At 52.1% G+C, this 18,337-nt stretch overlaps 1 protein-coding gene across 1 annotated transcript; it reads right to left on the minus strand.

Moving 5' to 3' along the window:
• Positions 1-755: 755 nt before the first annotated feature.
• BIN3 (bridging integrator 3) lies at positions 756-16,109 on the minus strand. Its single transcript, XM_049769501.1, has 7 exons — positions 16,067-16,109; positions 10,216-10,256; positions 7,290-7,430; positions 6,961-7,008; positions 2,860-3,017; positions 2,640-2,774; positions 756-1,142 (listed from the first exon to the last, which is right to left on the minus strand). Exons 2-7 carry the CDS (start codon positions 10,229-10,231, stop codon positions 996-998), a joined length of 645 nt encoding a protein of 214 aa, XP_049625458.1. The 5' UTR covers positions 10,232-10,256; positions 16,067-16,109; the 3' UTR covers positions 756-995.
• Between the last annotated feature and the right edge of the window lie 2,228 nt (positions 16,110-18,337).

An 18,337-nucleotide genomic window follows, 5' to 3' on the forward strand; every position in this document is an offset into this window, starting at 1 on the left:
TACAGTTCCTGCCCGCTCGACAGGGGGCAGTATAACCTCAGAAGTAATGGTGGCCTGCCCCTCCCTTCTCTTCCGTCTCCTATTATTATAGCACAATAATTTATGGAAATTTTATTGAAAACTTCATTTGAAAAATAAAATTCCAGCTATTCGGGTGAGACACAAACCCACTACTGTTGCTTCAAGACCTGTGAATCAGATGCACTGAGTAGATCACTTCCATGAGTAAATGCTGAGTCCTGTTTCCTAGGCAACCTGTTAAGACTACACTTGACCTAAGGGACAGAAGTGAGCTAGGAGCTTGTGTTGTCAGGACTGGGGAATCTGAAGTAGGGTGGGGCTGGCTCCCCAGGATGGCTCTTTAGGCGGTAAAGGACTCCAGCCAGTGAGACCAGGACCTAAAAGGAGGCCAGCTTGCTCTTGCCCTGCCCAGGATGTACTTTGGCCATCTCTTTTTCTTTCTTGTTTTCTAAAAAAATTGTTAAACCAGGTTTTATTTGGAAGACCTGTGTGTGTATGTTGTGGGGGTAGGGGGCACACTTGGTGGCACTTGGGTTACTCTGGCTCTGTACTCAGAAATCGCTCCTGGAAGGCTTGGGGGACTATATGGGATGCTGGGAATTGAACTTGAGTCCACTCGGGCTGGCCATGTGCAAGGCAAACAACTGACCTACTACTGCTCTGCTATCACTCTGGCCCTATTTGAATGTTCTGAGGAAGGGCAAGAGCTTGAGAGAATGTGGGCTTCTCCAGAGTAGAGAAGTAAAACTTGGTATTAAAGTATGAAAGTACATTTCCAGAGGAGTGATGAGGACAGCAGCACGTACACCTCTGGCCATTTCTCTAGGATGAAAGCAAGTTGTATCCCTGCAGCCCTTGTAAGAGGACAGGCTCCTGGTGCCACTGCCACTCGTAGCCTGCTTCAGGCTCTGCCTGATAGAGCCAAGATCATCAGCATAGCTGGCATGTCCCAGGAATCCCCGAGTGGGGCTGGCTCAGTCATCGGCCACAATGGAGAGGGCCCTGAGCTCGCTCAGTCTGGCTTCGTTCTCCCGTTCCCGCTGCTCATCTGATTGGCCAGGTTGGTCAAGCTGCTGGGTCAGGTCTCCGAAGATCTTGTGCATTTCCGAATAGTACACGACCTAGAGTGGAGGTAGGAGGTGCTGTTACAGGAACTGGGAATCTCGGTACCACAGGAGTCAGACCCACATGCTGCTGTTCCTACCAATTGCACAAGGGATGATTTTCACTGCCCTCTATCTCTGCCCCCCCCCCCTTCCCGGCATCTGATGCACGGTGGTCTCCTGGCAGGAGAGAAGTCATCGCCTGAAGCCTTTCAGAGACATCCCTGCCCAGGAGGAAGGAGGAAAGTGGGAGAGGAGTGGAGATGCTGGGACACTCTGGCCTCAGGGCTCTCCAAACAGGGAAGCAAGGCTGGGGAGTCCAGTGTGCTTGGCGTGGGAGTGCAGAGCTCGGGAGTTCTGGGAGGTAAGGAGTCAAGCTAGCCAGCTCACTGCTTTGTCCCAGCTAGGAGAAAGAGGACAGGGAGACCCAACTGGTTCCTAGAGGAAAGGTGAGGAACCTCCAGCTCAGCACTGGGAGACATGACTGAGATGACCCAGAGTTGCTTAGACCTGTGCCAGAGGCTTTTCTAAGGAAGGCGGACAGTGTCACTGCATGCCAAATACAAGGAGTCCACATTATTCAAATCCTAAACTGCAGAAGAAACTCCTCTGGAAACTTGGATCAAGGTCAGGGCGACAAAGTGTTGCCCCCTAACCCTTCAGCCAGGCTGCTAGTGGGCTTCTAGCATCTGGGGTCAGGGCTGGTGCTGAGGGAGGAGCACAGCTCCCCATGGTGCCCAGTGGCACTGCGAGGCAGCTGAGTCACTGGGATGCTCACTTCTCCAGTGACTAATGCAGCAGCAGCCGCAGGAGGGGGAGGTTGGTGCTGAGGCGGCAGTAAACAGCCCCAGCCTCCCTGCTGCCTGGTTACAGGGCATCCCTCGCCCCCAGACTGCTCCAGCCTAGGTGCCCGCCCGCCCGCCCGGAGCTTCCTCCAGTACAGCAGCTGGGAGCTGAAGCATGGGGGGTGGGGAGGCAGAGTTCCTTAAAAGTGGAAGGACTCCAGACTCCAGGGCAAGTCTGGGAGCCCTACTGCATCCCCTACTCGCAGTTCTGTGTCCCATGCCCAGCACCAAGGAAGTGGCCCAGTCACCACAGTGCCAGCCCTGTCCTGCTCAGCCTGCTCTCAGGCTGCACTGCTGCCCCAGGGGCGACAGCAGATGCTTCAGATGATGACAAGCACTGGAGGGGCCAGCTGGTCAGGCTATGGGCAGTGGCCAGATGTCACCTACTGGGAGTGGGAAGGAACAGGAGGCCGGCATGGGCAATGGGGAGAACTGACAGTGGAGAACAGGGGAGGGTGGTGCTTCCTCTGGACCACTTACTCCTCAGCCTGGGCAACATGGGCTCACTACCCCACCTGTCTACTGCTGCAGGGAGAAGAGATCTGGTGCATGGGAGAGGTTCAGGTTCTTCAGTGGGAAATGTCTAGTGTCTTCAAGGAGCAGGAGATGGAAAGAGCTGTGGGACCAGCAGGAGGTACCACAGAGGCTCTGACAGGCCAGGGTGCCCCACCTGTGCACGGATCAGGGACTCAAAGCTGGGCTGGAAGTAGTCAAGCCGGCTGCTGTAAAATCGCGGCATCTCATCCAGAAGCTGCTTGTTCTTTGCTTCAAAGTCATCCCGCACAGGCCGAAGCTCTTCTCGGGCCTAGAGAGAAGTCCGGGTGGCCCCTAGGTGAAGGGGAGCTCATGGGGCAGCAGGCCCATATCCTCTGTTCCCTTCTCTGCGGTACCTGGTGTAGCTTGGCCAGCACAGGCCCTGTCTTCTCCTTCTCTTCGTACTTCTCCACCTTGGCCTGCAGCCTCCTGTAATCCTGTAGGGCCTGCTCGCGCCGCTTCACAGCCATGTGAAGGCTGGGAAAGACACTGCCGAACCTAAGGGACAAGTAGGCTGCAGTCCCTGCAGCCAAGGGCTGGGGACCTCAGCAGGGCACATGCTTGGCATGCAGGAGGCCTGGTTTGTTTTCCCACCTGCTAACAGCGAGAGACACACTGAGCCCCCAATAAGTGAGGGTGAAAGGAATAGAGGTGGCCCCGACCCCCTAGGTCCAGGCTGTTTGGGAATTATCTAGGGGAAAGTAAGCAGTGAGGTGACTACAGGGACACTGGCACACAGGCTATGTGGGCCTGGGTCTGTTGCCCCTCACGTCCATCTCAAACTTCCTTTTGTGGTGCCAATAGATATAGAACCCGGCGCTTTGCACACACAGCAGACACCACTGAGCTACATCTGCCACATTATATATATTTTTTCTATATATATTTTTTTGTTTGTTTTTGGCCACACTGGTGGCGCTGTGCTCAGAAATCGCAGGCTTGGGGGATACTGGGAATCAAACCCAGGTTTGTCCTGGGTCAGTCGCATGTAAAGCAAACCCCCTACCACTGTGCTATTTCTCCAGCCCTCTATATCTTCATTTTAAGAGGAAAAACAAAATCAAAACAAAGGACGACAGGGTTTGTCTGGGGTCAGTCTGTGGCAAAGAGAACTCAGTGCCCTGACCTTTGCTAGGACCCCACATCCCTCAGGAAGCTTTTCTAGTGACAGGCACAGCTGAAGCCAGGCCCTGGGCATTCCCAGACAGCACATTCTGACTCCACATTTGTAAGGAGGGAGCAGACTCCAAGACCCCTATAAAGTAAAGAGCTCAGGGGGCTGCCCAGGGCTTGAATAAGAAGGGCAATGCTGTCTGCCACGGAGCAGGGCCATGCTTGTTGGGATGTGTGAATCACAGGGAGGTAGAGATGGACAGGTAGATTCCTCTTGAACCCTGAGCCCCATGTAGTATCAAGCAGTCCAAGAGGACAAAGATGGCCCCCAAGCTTCTCTGAAAGAGCCCTAGTGCCCAGAGCCCACAGCACTTTCTCAACTATGATTCTGGTTTCCTGAGCCCAACCAGTGCAGCGCACCCATGACACTGAGTTTTCTCTGGAAGGGTGAGAGGAAGAGCCCCACCCAAGTTCTGGTATCCCAAAGCAGTGCCAGGCACAGGCAGTGAGCTGGGTACATGGGAGGCTGGGTCTCAAGAAAAGCCACTAAAGCCAGCTCTGAGTTTACCGGGGTCCCCAACTGCTCACCACTACTATTGAACCTTCCCTGACTTCCAGAGATTGTCACTCACCAATACACAGCACTAGGCGGCACTTGACTGACTACTCAGCTGGGGGTCGGGCCGGCTTGGGGGTCCTGGCCACCTTCAGGACACATGCCCTGGGTGGGCATGAGCTGCGAGCCAGGCGAGCAGCTGGAGGATCCCAGCCATGCTTCCCAGCCCCCTCCCTCTGAGGCTGGTGGAAGCAGCTAAGATGCCTGTGGCTTCTGTGGCAGGTGCAGCTGAGCTGAGGGGTGGCCACACCCCTGCATCAAAACCCAGAAAGAGGTGCCAGTACCAGCCTGGATTCCTGGGAAGACCAGCCTGTGTACAGACACCTCCTAGGTCTAGGTGAGAGGCAGAGAGGCTGGAAGGAGGTAGCTAGAAGCTGCAGTGGGGAGGTGCAATGGATGGAACAATGAGGGGCTGGGTGTCCTTGCTGCTTCCCAAAGAGTAAGCAGTCAACCTAGCTGAGTTCTGCTCTCCGGAGTCTTTCAGGAGCAAGACCACCAGGTCCCACAGCTTCAGATCTCCCATGAGAATAAGTGCTCCCCTTGAGAGCCACCATAATCACAGCCTTGCCTGTGCCTCCAGTAATGGCCTGTCCCTAATCAAGGCCTCACCTGAGCCCCCAGTCGCAGCCTTGCCTGAGTCCCTGTCACACTAAGAGGTCCAGACAGGTCATTAAGCACATCCTGAGGGTAAGGGTCCACTGTGGAGTTTCCTCATATCAAGATAGGGATACTGGGTTCGCAGTATTTTCTGGGAGTTTAAAGAAGAGTATGGGGAGAAGTCTTTAGAACCCCGCTCTCTACTCAGAAGCTCCAGAAGAACCCTGACAGAGGAGGCTCACCCGGCAGTGCTGTCCCACTCCCATTTCCTGGGGCCTGCAGACGAGGAAGGAGCAGGGTGGAAAGCCAGCCTGTCTCCTCAGCATCTTCACTCTTGAAGGTGCCGAGGGTGGAGGCACAGTAACCAGGCATGAAATAGCCCCTGTAGCCCCTCCAAGTTTTGTGGAACCCCCTGCCCTTGGCTCTCAGTGTTCTTGGAGTGCACACTGCCTTCCACCCAGCCATCTTCCCCAGACTGAGTACTGCTGCCACCATTTCCAGCAGCTCAGTGGCCAGGGACTGCTGGGGACCATGCTACACATACATACATTATGAGGCTGCTTGGTACTGGTCTGTTACCCAGGTAGCCTGAAAGAAGGGGAACAGGCAAGGCCACAGCCCTCTCTGCATGGGGCACACAGGCTGCCTCTGGGAGTGTGGAACAGAGAGGTGGGGTGTGGGGCTGGCTGGGTGGTGGGCTGGAGCAGCCGGCCTGCTGGGGAATGCCTGCCCACACAGCCGGGATCTTCCACCCACCAGGAAAAGGAAATTGAAAGCATCCCCATCCGCCATGTGAACACAACCCAGAGATGGGATTAGGGGCCGAGCCCCTCGGGAAGGCTGGGGGCGGCAGGGTGGCCATGTGGAGATGTTCTTCATCAGAGGACAGGAAAGCTGCAGTTTCCTGTTTCCGGTACTGGGGTCCCTGGGAGCTGCTCTTCTGGCAGAAGGAGACTGCAGAAGGGCTGGTTTTATGTGGTCAGAGATCGCATGTTAGCTGGCTGGGGAGCCAGGCGGCCCGGGGGCTCAAACAGAGGTCATTGGATCTGCTGTGAAGATGGGGCCGCCCCCTGTGCCACACGCCCCCCTTCCTGGCAGGTGGTGGGCAACAGTGGTGGGAAGCGCCTAGGCTTCTGTCCATTTGGTGGCAGAAGCCATGCATCAGATTTCAAGGCCTCCTTGCTGGTTGTGAAATCAAGACAGAAGTTATCTTCCCAAGTCTGAGCTGGTGTCCCTGCCGAGCTCTGCCCACCACAGGTGTCCACAGCAGCCATGGCAGGCAGTCCCAGACATAGATCCATCTGCCAGCCCTAGTCCTGTGCCCCTAGAGATGGGCTCAGAAAGTTTGGCCTGTGAAGCCAGCCCCAGGACCTCATGGTGGGTGGAGGCCCCTTCTCTTTCTGCACCAGTCACACTCCCAGCAGGGTGTAGCCTCCAGAACTTTCCTGAGCCCCTGCCCTGGGATCTGAGTTGGAGGATCAGCCCCTTCCCCCTGCCTGTCCCTTTGGGTCCTGTCCAGGCCTCATCAGCTGCCAGCACCAGGCAAGAGATGGGACCACCAAGAAGAGGTAATAAAGTGCAGCTGCCGGTGCGGCTGCCGAGGTCACAGCCTTTGGGGAGAGGCAGGGAAGGAGATGAAGGGGTTCACACTCGCCTCCTCAGAGACATAGGAATTGACCCTTGATCGCTGACCAAGAGCCTGCCCTGACATCAAGGAGTTACCCAGAATTTCTGATCCTAATAGGTCACAAATTAGAGCGCCCCCCCTCCCCCCAGCAGGACCCCATGGCTGATGAAAGTCTTGCGACTTGCTTTTCAGTAGAGGGCTGGCTAGGGCGCTGCATACTTGCTTGAGGGCCCCCTCAAGAGGGAACAGAGGGAAAGGAGTACATCAGTTGCCGAAGGGCTGGGGCACCCTGCAGCCACTTACTACAGGGTTGGACCACAGGGGCCTGAGTGCCAGGCATGGCCAGCATGAGGTCAGAGCTGGTGTCAGGTGGCACTTCTACTGGGCTTCCTGTCAGACCAGACACTGCCTAGAAGAGATCTGGCCCCAGCTGCCAGCTGACCTTTCCTGCAAGGTAGAACAGTGACTCCAGTGCCCCAATGCTACTGTTTCCTGAGATTTTACTCACCTTTTCAAAGGGTTCAATTACGGTCTTTTGAATCTGGTTCACCTGACAAAAATAAAACCCAATAAGGACATTAGAATCTTCCTAAGAAGGGGAGTGAGGCCAATTTCTGGAGGAGAGATGGTTTGCTGACTGAGACTGGCTAAGCCAGTGAGGACCTGTGGTTTGTTGGGTTCCAACTAGAGAAAGCTGCAAGCTCATGGCCATAGACATAGCAGCGTTCAGGATGGTGCCAGGGAAGAGGTGTTCGGGATGTGTCCTACTTAGGGCTGTGTGCTGCTCCACCCATTCAGAAAACACTAACAAGAAGGCCAAGGCCCTAGTCACTTCTCCTGATTGAAGGCATCCATCCCCGTTTCATGGCAGTGTCCAGGGCCTCCCGTCACCATGCTCAGGAAGTCCTGATCTTGCTCACAGAGTGGATTGGAGAGTAAGTCCAAGGATATCTTCACAGCAGATTTGGACATGGCTGCAGAAGTCAAAGCTTGGCCAGTTGGCAAAAGGAGAGGCCTCAAGATTTTCTCAGCACCCTCCCCACAACCTATACATGGGAACCTTCACCCAGGATCACAGGCTATTGAAATGAGAAAGCATTCCTGATATCAGTGACAGTAACAAACACTAGTCCTCTCCTGGCCTTCTGATGTGGCTCTAAGTAATTCTTTTGGAGCAGCTTTACCTGTAACAATGAATTAATCTTCTAAACTCCGGTTCTAACAGAATCAGGAGGAAAGCTATAAAATATACAAATTTAGTTCCAAAGATTTAAATTCAGAAAGTTTGGAATTAAAAAAAATACACTTACAGAAAAAAAATGCACTTACAAACTCTCTAGGCTGTTGGAAAGTGAAGTTTGGTATGGGCCAATGTTGGGGGCCAGCACAGTTTGTGGGACTGAAGGACAAACTTCCTGTGAAGGGCGACAGCCAAAGTTCCTACTTTGCTGTTTATTTGTAGCTGTTTCTGTTGGAACAACTCGCTTTGCCACAGACTACTCTGAAGAACAGGCGTGGCTGTGCTACAAGAGAACTTCACTGACAAGCTGTGGCCAGATGGGGCAGAGAGAGGCAGAGCTTGGCCACCCCAGTTTCAATGAGCCAGAGTTCTAGGAAGTACTTCCAACTTGTTTCCCCCTGGACTCCAGACATCATCAAACAAGCTCAGCCCTTCTAATTTCTCTTCCTTCCAGACTTTGGCTTGCAAATATAGAGAACCTGAGAACTTTTTTTTTTTTTCATTTTATTTTTGAATGATGCTCATGAGCTACTCCTGGTTCAGTGCTCAGTGGCTGCTCCCTGGTGATGTCTAGGGGCCTCATGGTGCCAAGAGACTGACCCTGAGTATCCTGCTTACAAAGTGAGCACTCAGCTTGTTGAGTTCTTTCTGGCTTCCAACCTGAAACTTAAACTAGAATTCAAAGAATCCAGAACTCAAAAGCTGCTAAAAATCTGCATCCTGCCTCTGCCAGGGATGCTACACTCCCACTTCCTGCTTAAGCTTCAAAGCCTAGTGGTTCTCAACATTTTAGACAGGGGACCAGTTCACTGTTCCTCAGACATTGGCGGGCCCAGACTATAGTGAAAACAAAAAGCATGAACAAATTCTATGCACACTGCATATATCTTATTTTGAAGTGAAAAAACAAAACAGGCACAAATATAGCCCAATATATTTGGCTCCAGGCCATAGTTTCGAGACCACTGCTTCAAACAACCAGAAACATCTGGGTAATTTTCTTTGTTTTCAGTTTTGGGGGCTTCCATACCTGGTGGTTCTCAGAGGCCTACTGCTGGGGGGACTGTGCAGTGCTGGTATTGACCTAGGCGTCCCAGGGGAGGCATCTCCTCAGGCTCAGAAAAGTGAGTTAGATACTAGAGTTGCGCCAAGACTAGCCACTGGGTACTATTGTCTAGTGGTTGTTCTGTTGGGAGCAGTAAGTAGGCACCAGAGAGCTGGTGCATGTCACACCGGCTGAAGGTACTCTTCATTACCTTCTTTCTCTCTATGGCTGCCCCAGTATGTTCAGGAGATGGGAAGTACTCAGGTACTCCTGGATCTGGCTCAGGGGACCATATGAGGTGCCAGCGATCAAATGGGTGTCAGCATTATGCTACTATATCTCCATCCCTACCTCTATTAAACATTTTATATTGGCGGAGAACACTAAAAACCCAGAGGCAAAATGGAGGGAAGACTTTTCTTCATTTCCATTAGGTAGTGTCGGTTCCAAACTAGCAGCCCTGATATAGCCTTGACAGGTCTTTGGGGCCACCGTGATCTCCTGAGCCAGGAACAAATGCTGTGGTGGGCCTGGGGGGCTTGGGCCCACCACTGAGCTCTAGATTTGGGCAGCCTGGCTGCAGGGTGTTGCTCCCAGAAGTGGTGATGTGCTATGTTCTTTCTCAGGGACATCTGCCAGACACCTACTCAGGCACTCCCTTCACAGCCAGTCCTCAGGTGACTGATGATCAAGGAGGAGTCAGCTCTGCCCAATCTAGCAAGGCTGGTGGCAATGGAGTGTGTACATAGAACCCCATGCATGTATATGTGTGTTTGCATGAGTCCTGACACATGTGTGTGTCGGTATTTCTGCATGTGAATCCATGTATGTGTGCATGTGAGCCCTTGCATGTGATTCTGTGTATGTGTGAGTCAGTATGTATGAGCATGACTCAGTGAGTCAGATTCTGTGTATATGTGCATGAGTCACGTACGTAAGACCATGTATGCATGTGCGTGAGTCCATGTATGTGCAAGTCCATGTTGTGTCTGTGCAAGTGAAAACTCACATGAGTTTGTGTGTGAGTCTAAGTATGAATCTGTGTGTGCGTGTGCATGCCACCACGTACCGAGATCAGCATCGGTGCTCTTTTTCATGTCTTTCTGGAGCCTCTTGGTCTGCTCTTCCAGCCTGCAAGGCAGGGTGTGGACCTGAGACCCTGCATTCAGCTGCTTTTGCACCCCAAAGTAAGCCCAACCCGATACTCTGTTGGCAGAAGGGAGACAAAGTCTCTCTTGTGGGAAGCTCCCTCCTGGACTGAAGGAATATTTCTAGTTCTCATGAAGCCAAGCACCTCAAGTTAATGATGGCCTCAGTTATAGGTCAGGGCAATTTCTGGTCTCAGCATTCCTTCAGGGGCTCTTGGCTGCAAGTCCACCCAGGAAACTGGGGGTAAGCATGGGAAATGAAGAATGGTGAAGTGGCAGAGGCCCCTGCCCTTCTCCCCCAACTCCTTCTGGGGTATACTACTTACTGCTGGAGTTTTCCATACTCCCTTTCAAAGTCCCTCTCCACCTGCAACCAAAGAGATAACTCAGTCATCACAGAAATGACAGCACATTGGAAAAAGCCTGCCAGCCTGCTAGAGCTCTCCCCACGGGACTCTGCACTGTCCAGTTCCTACAGGTAGTGGCGGCTCATTAAAGACATACAATCCCTGTGTTCCCAATTAATTAGGGTAAAGAGTGGCCCTCCCAGCTGGGCCAAATGGGCAGGTGCCAGCTCTGCTCCTCCTGTGAGGAGCTGAGGTGCTGAGTGGGTCTCCCTGTGTCTCCTCCCATCGCAGGTGTCCAAATGGTACCATGGAAACCTCTGGCAGGGGGCCGAGCTCTGGAGGGGCACCAACTCTGCCACTAGGTGGCTCTGAGGCTGATGCCTAGATTGGATTAGGATGGGCCACAAGGCCACAGGGCTAAATTCTGTGCCTTCTGACACCCTGTAGGGGGTCCCAAGCCACACCTGGTCCTACAAGGCAACTGAGGGCAAGGGCACCGCAGGTGGGGGAGGAAAGGACATCTGTTCCTTCTCTTTCGTAGTCTCTGCCACTGCCTCCACCATGTGGCCCCATCTAGGGGAGGGGTGTTAGCTTCACTGTACAGTGACCTAATTCAGGCTGGGATATGAACATAGGCAACCTGGTGACAGCCGATTCCTGTCATTCAACTAGCCGGGGAAGTCAGCATTTGCTCATGACCTCAGGAAAAGGGACCTCTCCTCGGTTACTATCCCAAGACACCTGCTGTGACAGCCCCAAATTCTGCCTCTCACTCTGCTACAGATTGAAGGTCAGTCAGTCCAAGTCCCATTGCCTTCATCAGCATACATATCAGTCATACACACAGCCCCAACTTCCTCCTGCTGACCATCTGGACAGCCTAACTCAGCACAGTGACTGGTTCGGCCCAATACTCAGGCTGATGAGGCTGCAAGGAGAAGGAAGCCAGAGTGGCATAGGCAAGGGTAGTTAGCAATAAAACAAGGCCCATCTCCTGGGCACTGCTCAGGGGTATTTTCTTTCTTTCTTTCTTTGGGGGGGGGGGTTTGGGCCACACAGGCAGTGCTCAGGGGTAACTCCTGGCTCTATGCTCAAAAATCTCTCCTGGCAGGCACGGGGGACCATATGGGATGCCGGGATTCGAACCAACCACCTTAGGTCCTGGATTGGCTGTTTGCAAGGTAAACACTGTTGTGCTATCTCTCTGGCTCAGGGGTATTTTCCGGTGTGGCCTCCCCCCAAATCCCCAGTTCCCACAAACAAAACCTCTCATGCCCTGGTCCTCCAGCGAGCACCTTGTGAGGACCCACAGCTTCTACTGGAAATCAGGGTGCTCTGGCAGAAGACCATGCTTCATTGCCAACCTGGGACTGTCAGCTCTCCAGGTGCAGTCATGGAGGCTTTGTGGATCACATGGCAGGAAATAGAAGATTTTTCTACCTTACGATTCTGGCACTGGACACAATTATGGTGTGAAATTCACATGGGGGTGGTGGTATGTGTCCCAACCTTTTGACAACCTTTTTCCCTCTGCAAGACTTTCTCCACCCAGAACTCAACAACCTCATCATCTCCTTCCTTAGATGCCCCAAAGCTGATTTTATGCAAAAAGTCGAAGACTGCACCACTAAAAACTGAGTGTGGGCTCTTTGAGAGGCCTTGGAGGGGAACAGAAATCGGTGCCTGGAGGTAGGAGCTGCTTCAGAACCAGGGGACCTTGTCTGATCCAAATGAAGTGCTGGCCCAGCCCTGCTCACAGCAATGTCAGAAGCAGCTCTAGACAAGGCTGGACAGAAATGACTCCTGTGGAGTGTAACGAAGAGAGTATGCAGAGGTGGGGCCAGGCTGACATGTTGAGGGCCTAAGGACTAGCCCAGCACTGTGTATAGCCCCATGGCCCCCCAAACTGCCAGGTCCTAGCACTGAACTGCCAACTCTAATATTTCCAGGAGCGGCCAGGTCCCCGGTCCCCCAACAGTGCTACACAGCTCCCCCAATCCTGCCAAAATGCTGACCTCCTGGGGGACTATCAGTTTTCTTCTTTGGGTCATAGGCTGAGGCTGACAATTTCTCCACCCCCCCTCCACATACCCATGTGAAGAGACCCAGAGTTAACCTCACTGGCTTGTCTAACAGTCCACAGAGAGGGCTGATGAGGACTGGGTTTGCTATCCCTCTCCTGTGCTAGGGACACACATAGCACTTCTCTCAGAGGGTGGCCCTGGTCAACCGAGGCCAAAAGAAGCCAATTCTGGCTCTGCTTGTAATCCTCCAAGGCCTGCTCCCTGAGAGGCACACATGTCTATCCCACTTGGGGAAGTGGAGTCTTTACATATGAAGGTATTTATCTCCGAACAGATGAAATGATCATGAAGAAGCATTGGCCAGAATCCAGCTCTCTTGAAGATCCAGACCCTGGCGGGTGTTGTAGGAGGAGAGGGGAGCCCGGTTGGGCTGCCTGTGCCTTGCGCAAGCAGTGTGTGGCTGTGTGTGGGATGCCAGCAAACACCTGGTCCCCACCAGGACTGCTGGGACTTGCATGGATGAGGGTGCAGGTTTCCAGCAGCCACACCACTGCTAAGGACCCGCACACTCACACTGGCAGCTGAGCAGGGGTGAGGGTAGGCGCATGCTCCTTTTACTTCATGCCCCAAGTCAGCTCCTGACAGGAAGCCAGCCTCCCCCTAGCCTGGCGTGGGCTGCTCCTACAGCTGTTGGGTTTGAGGGGGATGTCCTCCACTGGGGAGCATCGCCAGGTCCCAGCCCCTCAGAGACACCCAGGTCTCTGTCCTGGGCACATCCCTGTAGGGATGGAGCCAGAGAGAGAAGATCTGAACAGTTTGGATGCTTGATGCTTCTGCCAGAAGGCAGTTGGACCCCAATCAGCAATGCAAGTGTAAACACATGTGCACAGCCGGCAGCAGAGGGTCAGGGCCAGGGGGTCATGTAGGAAGGCTGACTCACCGCTCCCAACCTGATGGAAAAGAGGCATTGAAAATTCCCTGCTTTGTCCCAGGGGACCTGGTTCAGGCCCTGGCACACAGTAGGAAGCTCAGAGTTTGTGAAATGAATGCAGACTGAGTTTCCACCACACCTTACTCTTGCGGTGAAGTGAGGCAGGAGAGGACAGGCAGGGACAGGGCCTGAATCCCAAGCCACACCAATTGAGCCTGGAGTTAGGCAGAGGGAGTCCTGGGCCTTTGTACTTCCTTCTTAGAAAGGAAGGCTGCTGGGAGGCTCACAGCCTTTCTTGGTTGGCACAGGTGGATTGAGGGTACTTGCACTGTGTGGGTATGAGGCTCACTCAGGTGAGGCTCAATGTGGGGGGATCCTCTGACTCTTGGGGGACACACAGCTACCTAAAACATGGGCATGAGGACTTCTGAGAGCTCTCCAGAACCCCCCAGATTCTCACCACACCTCAGTGCTCCCTTCTTTGGAAAGGAAAAGCAGGAAGGAATGTGGTTGGGAGGTGGGAGTTTTTGTTCTTCCATTTCCACTTCAATGGTCAGTTCCTGCAGAAAACCTGCCCACCAAAGCCTGCCCACTGTGGACCCTATGCCAATAACTGGGCACAGGAGACACACAATGCTTCCTTTGTGATTAGACTCTCTCAAGATAACATGAGCGTTTCTTCCCATGACAGGGGTGCCCTGACTTCCGAGTAACCCTGGAAGCCAACTCTGCTCCTCTCCCTGAAGGTGTCTGGGGCAAGAAGCAAGCATGCATCACCGGGTCCTAGCCTGGGCTGGGGAGCAGGAGGGGGCACCTGGAATGAGATTCCACAGAGGAGGCTGGGTCTTGCTGAAGCTACTGCAGGGGCCCTGGGGAGTAAGCACAGAGGATGCAGGATCTCTGTAGTCCAAGTTAGTGGTTGCGTTTCGCGTACGGGCAAGAGATCAAAGGCCCAGAGGCCACTTCATCTAGCTGTCTGGGACAGGCCAAGTCCTAGGTGGTTGACTGGATTCAACTCTCTTCTGAAAATACAATTTAATGCACCTGGAGGGGCCCTCACACATACTGCCTCCCACAAGACATCACACATCAGTGCAGGCACTAGATCATTCTTGCCTCACACAGAGAAGGGTTTGGAGAGAGGGTAGACAGAAATGAGATTGGCAGAACCAGGAGAGAAATCCAGGTGGGGATCCCCAGACTATGAGGAACTTAGATGCTAGCAAGGGAAGAAGGGGTCCCTAGAGGATCATCCACAGGCACAAACGGTTTGCTTGGTTTGCGCATCTATACTCTCGGAGTTTAGATCTGAAGCCTCAGATTAATCACCCTCAGATTAAAAGATCTAGAGATGTTTCTGTTAACAGACTGGCATTGAAGCTGGAAAGAGCAATTCTAGCTAATACTTTTCTGCAGAGAACAAAGGCCATTTTGATCAAAGTTTTAGGGTGTGGGGCTGGGAAGCTTGTTGGTTGGTTGGTTGGTTAAGTGGTGAGTGAGTGTGGGGAATAAAGGACCAGTCTCAAAACCACTTCCCTTTTAAATCTGCCTGGATTAAACTCTGGAGACTCAAAGCCACACCTTTCCACTTCCTGGAGTGGCCAGAGCCCAACAAATACCGGCCGTCTTGAACACAGAGGGCCGAGAGCCTTGCAGATGGTCTGCCTCTGCATGGGAGGTACGCTGCTGAGTGTGTCTGCATGCCTCCACCTTGAACATGGAGGGGGGGGCTCTGTCGAACCGCACCCATTTCCTTTCAGTGGCTTAACGGATTTCCAGAGACAGAAGGCCAATGGGCAGATGTGTGGATTGTCTTTCCAACTGAAGACAACATTTTTCCTGCAGTTCTGAGCCCTGAGCCACGGACGGTTGAGGTAAGGAAAGACAAAGGAGGATTGTCAGGGCTGGAATGACATGACTCTCCATCAGCTCTTTATGGCCACTGGGCCCATCAGAGACATCATGCAAGTGTTGGTTCACATGTAGCATGAGTCTTGGTCTATGAGGGAAAAGGGTTGGTTGAAGAAGCCATCCTTCTTGGACCCCCTAAATGTGGCAGCTAAGATAACCACAGAGCAATGAAAAGAAGAACAGGAAGGGACTCAAACCTGACTAAATGCTAGTTCTGAGGGTGTAAGGTTTTTTTGGTAAGTTTTTAGAAGGTCACCACAACTTGATTCGAAGGTCACTTGATTTCTCTTCTAGGAAAAACTAGGAGGCTAGTTCAATAACCTCTGAAGAGCTTTCAGCACTCACCTTCTATGATGCTCTATCTTCTTATTCCTCTATCCCTTGGGAGAAGAAGCAGCGATGAAGCTGTGTGCCTAAAAAAGGGGCTTCAACCCAAACCTGCATGCTACAAATTATGGGATTGGAGAGAAAGAGATCTGGACTCTGGAGACACTGCCTGCATCTTTCACAGCTGAATGGCTAAGGAAGTGGTCTGGGAAAATATCCCTTAGTAGAGAGCTCCAAGGATTTGGGACTCTCAGGACAGTTCAGGCTGCAACAGCAGTTCTCAGGGTCGTGAGTTCAGACGCAGGTCTGTTTTGCCCCTGTAATCTACCTCATTAGCATCTGACTGTGAGAAGAGAATGGGGAGCTCAGGCAGATTCGAGGGAGAAAATTATCTTAGGGGGGTGGGTGCTGAGTGAGGGTCTGAGAGGAGGATTCTGTGTAACAGATCTACTGATTATACCAGGATCCGTAAAGCCCAGTGCTGCCTTCCTTACAGATAACCTTATAGCTCAGTCAAAATTCTGGTGAAGCAAAGGCAATGAGTGGACAGAACTGAGCCTTGGAAGGAGGTGAAATCAAACTTGATCTTAGCCAAAAGGCCCAAGAAGCGATTGGAAGGAGAGAGTCAGATACTCACTGTTTTGGGGACAATCTGCTTTTTGGGCTGCCCAAGCTTGAAAGGTATCTACAAAAGAAAGACAAAGGGAAAGTGAGGAGAGATGAGGAGGATGTGTCACTTCTGCAGCTCAGCAAAGGAGGAGTGGGAGCAGCTAAACCCAGGGCCTGTCCCTCAATGCCTAGGCCACAGCAAAGCAGGGTGGGCTGCAGGGGAATTGAGGACTCCCAAACAGGAAATCACCCTCTGGCCTGTGCAGCTTCCACACTAACAGTTCATTCTTCAAATCCACTATAAAAGTGGAGGCAAGCAAAGAGGAACTAAAGTAGGAACCCAGACATTCACAACCTTATAGTATGAAGTGACGAGCTCACCTGGATAGTGGAAAACCTGCCTTTAAAAACCACTGGGAGAGTGTGTGTAGTGTAACGGATACGGCGACTGCCTTGAATGCAGCTAACACCAGACAAACCGCGGTTCAAATCCCAGCCTCCCACATGGTCCCCCGAACTTGACTTCTGGTTGCAGAACCAGGAGAAATCCCAGGAGTCGCCCGGTGTGACTCCTAAACAAAAAATAAAAAATAAAAAACCACTGGGAAGGGCCCTGGGCAGCCAGGAGTACCTACTCATAAGAGTGAGGTGGCAAATTCAAGTTCAATCCATGGTGTCTCAAATGCACATGATTTCCAATGCAGGAGCAGAATGATGTGATATTTCAATGAGCACAGAAATAGCCCCACCTCAGTCCACCCAGGACTATTTGAACCATCATTGCAGGGCAGCAGCAAAGGGGAAAAGCACTACGGGAGCCACCTGCTGTCCCTATTAGGTGCTTTATAAACTTATCTGCCATGGACATACTGGATCTGATGGGTTTTTCTGGTGGCTAATGAGAGATGACAAATCAAGAGGCAATTAGGACTAGCCAGGAAAACAAACAATACCTAAATGTGGCTAACTAAGAGGAAGGGGAACCCACCAAAGTTTTCGAGGGAAACTCCAACTCAGCTTCCCAGGGTTAGGGAAGCCTCAGGTTTAGAATGACAGGTGAGGGCCAGGAGCCAACTGAGCACTTCCGGGCTGGACCACCTCCACCACCTCCCACTTCAGTGCACTGAGTCTAGTTTTAAATGAATGCTCATAGAAGCTCCCTTGATGCACAGTAAAGGCCAGGATTCTACCGTTCCTACTGAGGACTAGAGAGCAAATGAGTTGCCCACAAGCTCTAGGAGACTTCGCAGGGTAGGAAAAGGGTGCTAAGCACCCCAGTGGTTGCCTGGGGAAAAGGCAGAGTTGGGGCATATGAGGGTCCAGAATGGCAGTCACTCCTCTCTCTCACCTTCTTTCCAAGCTCTTCAGCCATAGACCAGATACACACACACAACCACCCCACCCTTCCCCAAAGCCCCCAAGGTTTCTCTTGGCCCAAACTGACCAACGTGTTGCTAAAACCCAGTGGTATAATTAACCACTCGATAATAAACCCCAGACAAACTACTCCAGTTGAGAGGATGGGCTGCGCTGAGTCACAGGGGTTTAAAATTTAATTTCTGGAGGACATCCTGTTTATTGTTAACCCAGGCCCATAATTTGGGAGCAATTAACCCTTTGGGGATTGGCTGATTACGTGGCTTCTGTAAACAAATAATCTCTGGCCATATAATTACTATGGGGAAAGGTAAATCTGGAAAGGAAAAGGAAAGGAAATGAAATGGACCTCTTTCAGGCCTAGAGAGGAAACAAGGGTTATGAGGAGGATGAGCACTACCACTTTTGCCCCCCAGGCCCCCAGTCACTTTCCCCAAATCAGGGATTGGAACTGAGTGACACAATGGTTTTAGACAGTGGACAGTTTGCCCTCAAGGACCATTTTGGGTGATGGCAGCAAATGAGGTCCAGGTGGGCATTGTGAGACCTGCATGTGCCTTATAGAGCAGGATGTAAGATCAGCTTGTTCAATCATGAATCAGTACATCTAGTTTCTGCCATGGACTAGTTTTCTGATTTGAACAAATTCTAACTTCATTGAAGTTCAGTTTCTCATTGAAATGGTTTTGACTTTTTCAGTGTCAGGGATTGAACACAGGGCCTCAGACTGCAAGGCAGGAATGTATGCTGGGCCCATATCCCTAGATTCTGAGTTCAGCTTCTCAGGCTGTAGACAAAGGTAGTCTAAAAATAGGAGCTCCAAAAGGAATCTTCAAGTCCACTGAAAGTAAGATGGGAAATTCTAGAGGATTCTGAGTGGTCATTCAGAATGAACTAACTTGGAGTCTAGTACTACAGAACA

The sequence above is a fragment of the Suncus etruscus genome, chromosome 3 (genome assembly GCF_024139225.1).
Source record: "Suncus etruscus isolate mSunEtr1 chromosome 3, mSunEtr1.pri.cur, whole genome shotgun sequence".
Lineage (NCBI taxonomy): Eukaryota > Metazoa > Chordata > Mammalia > Eulipotyphla > Soricidae > Suncus > Suncus etruscus.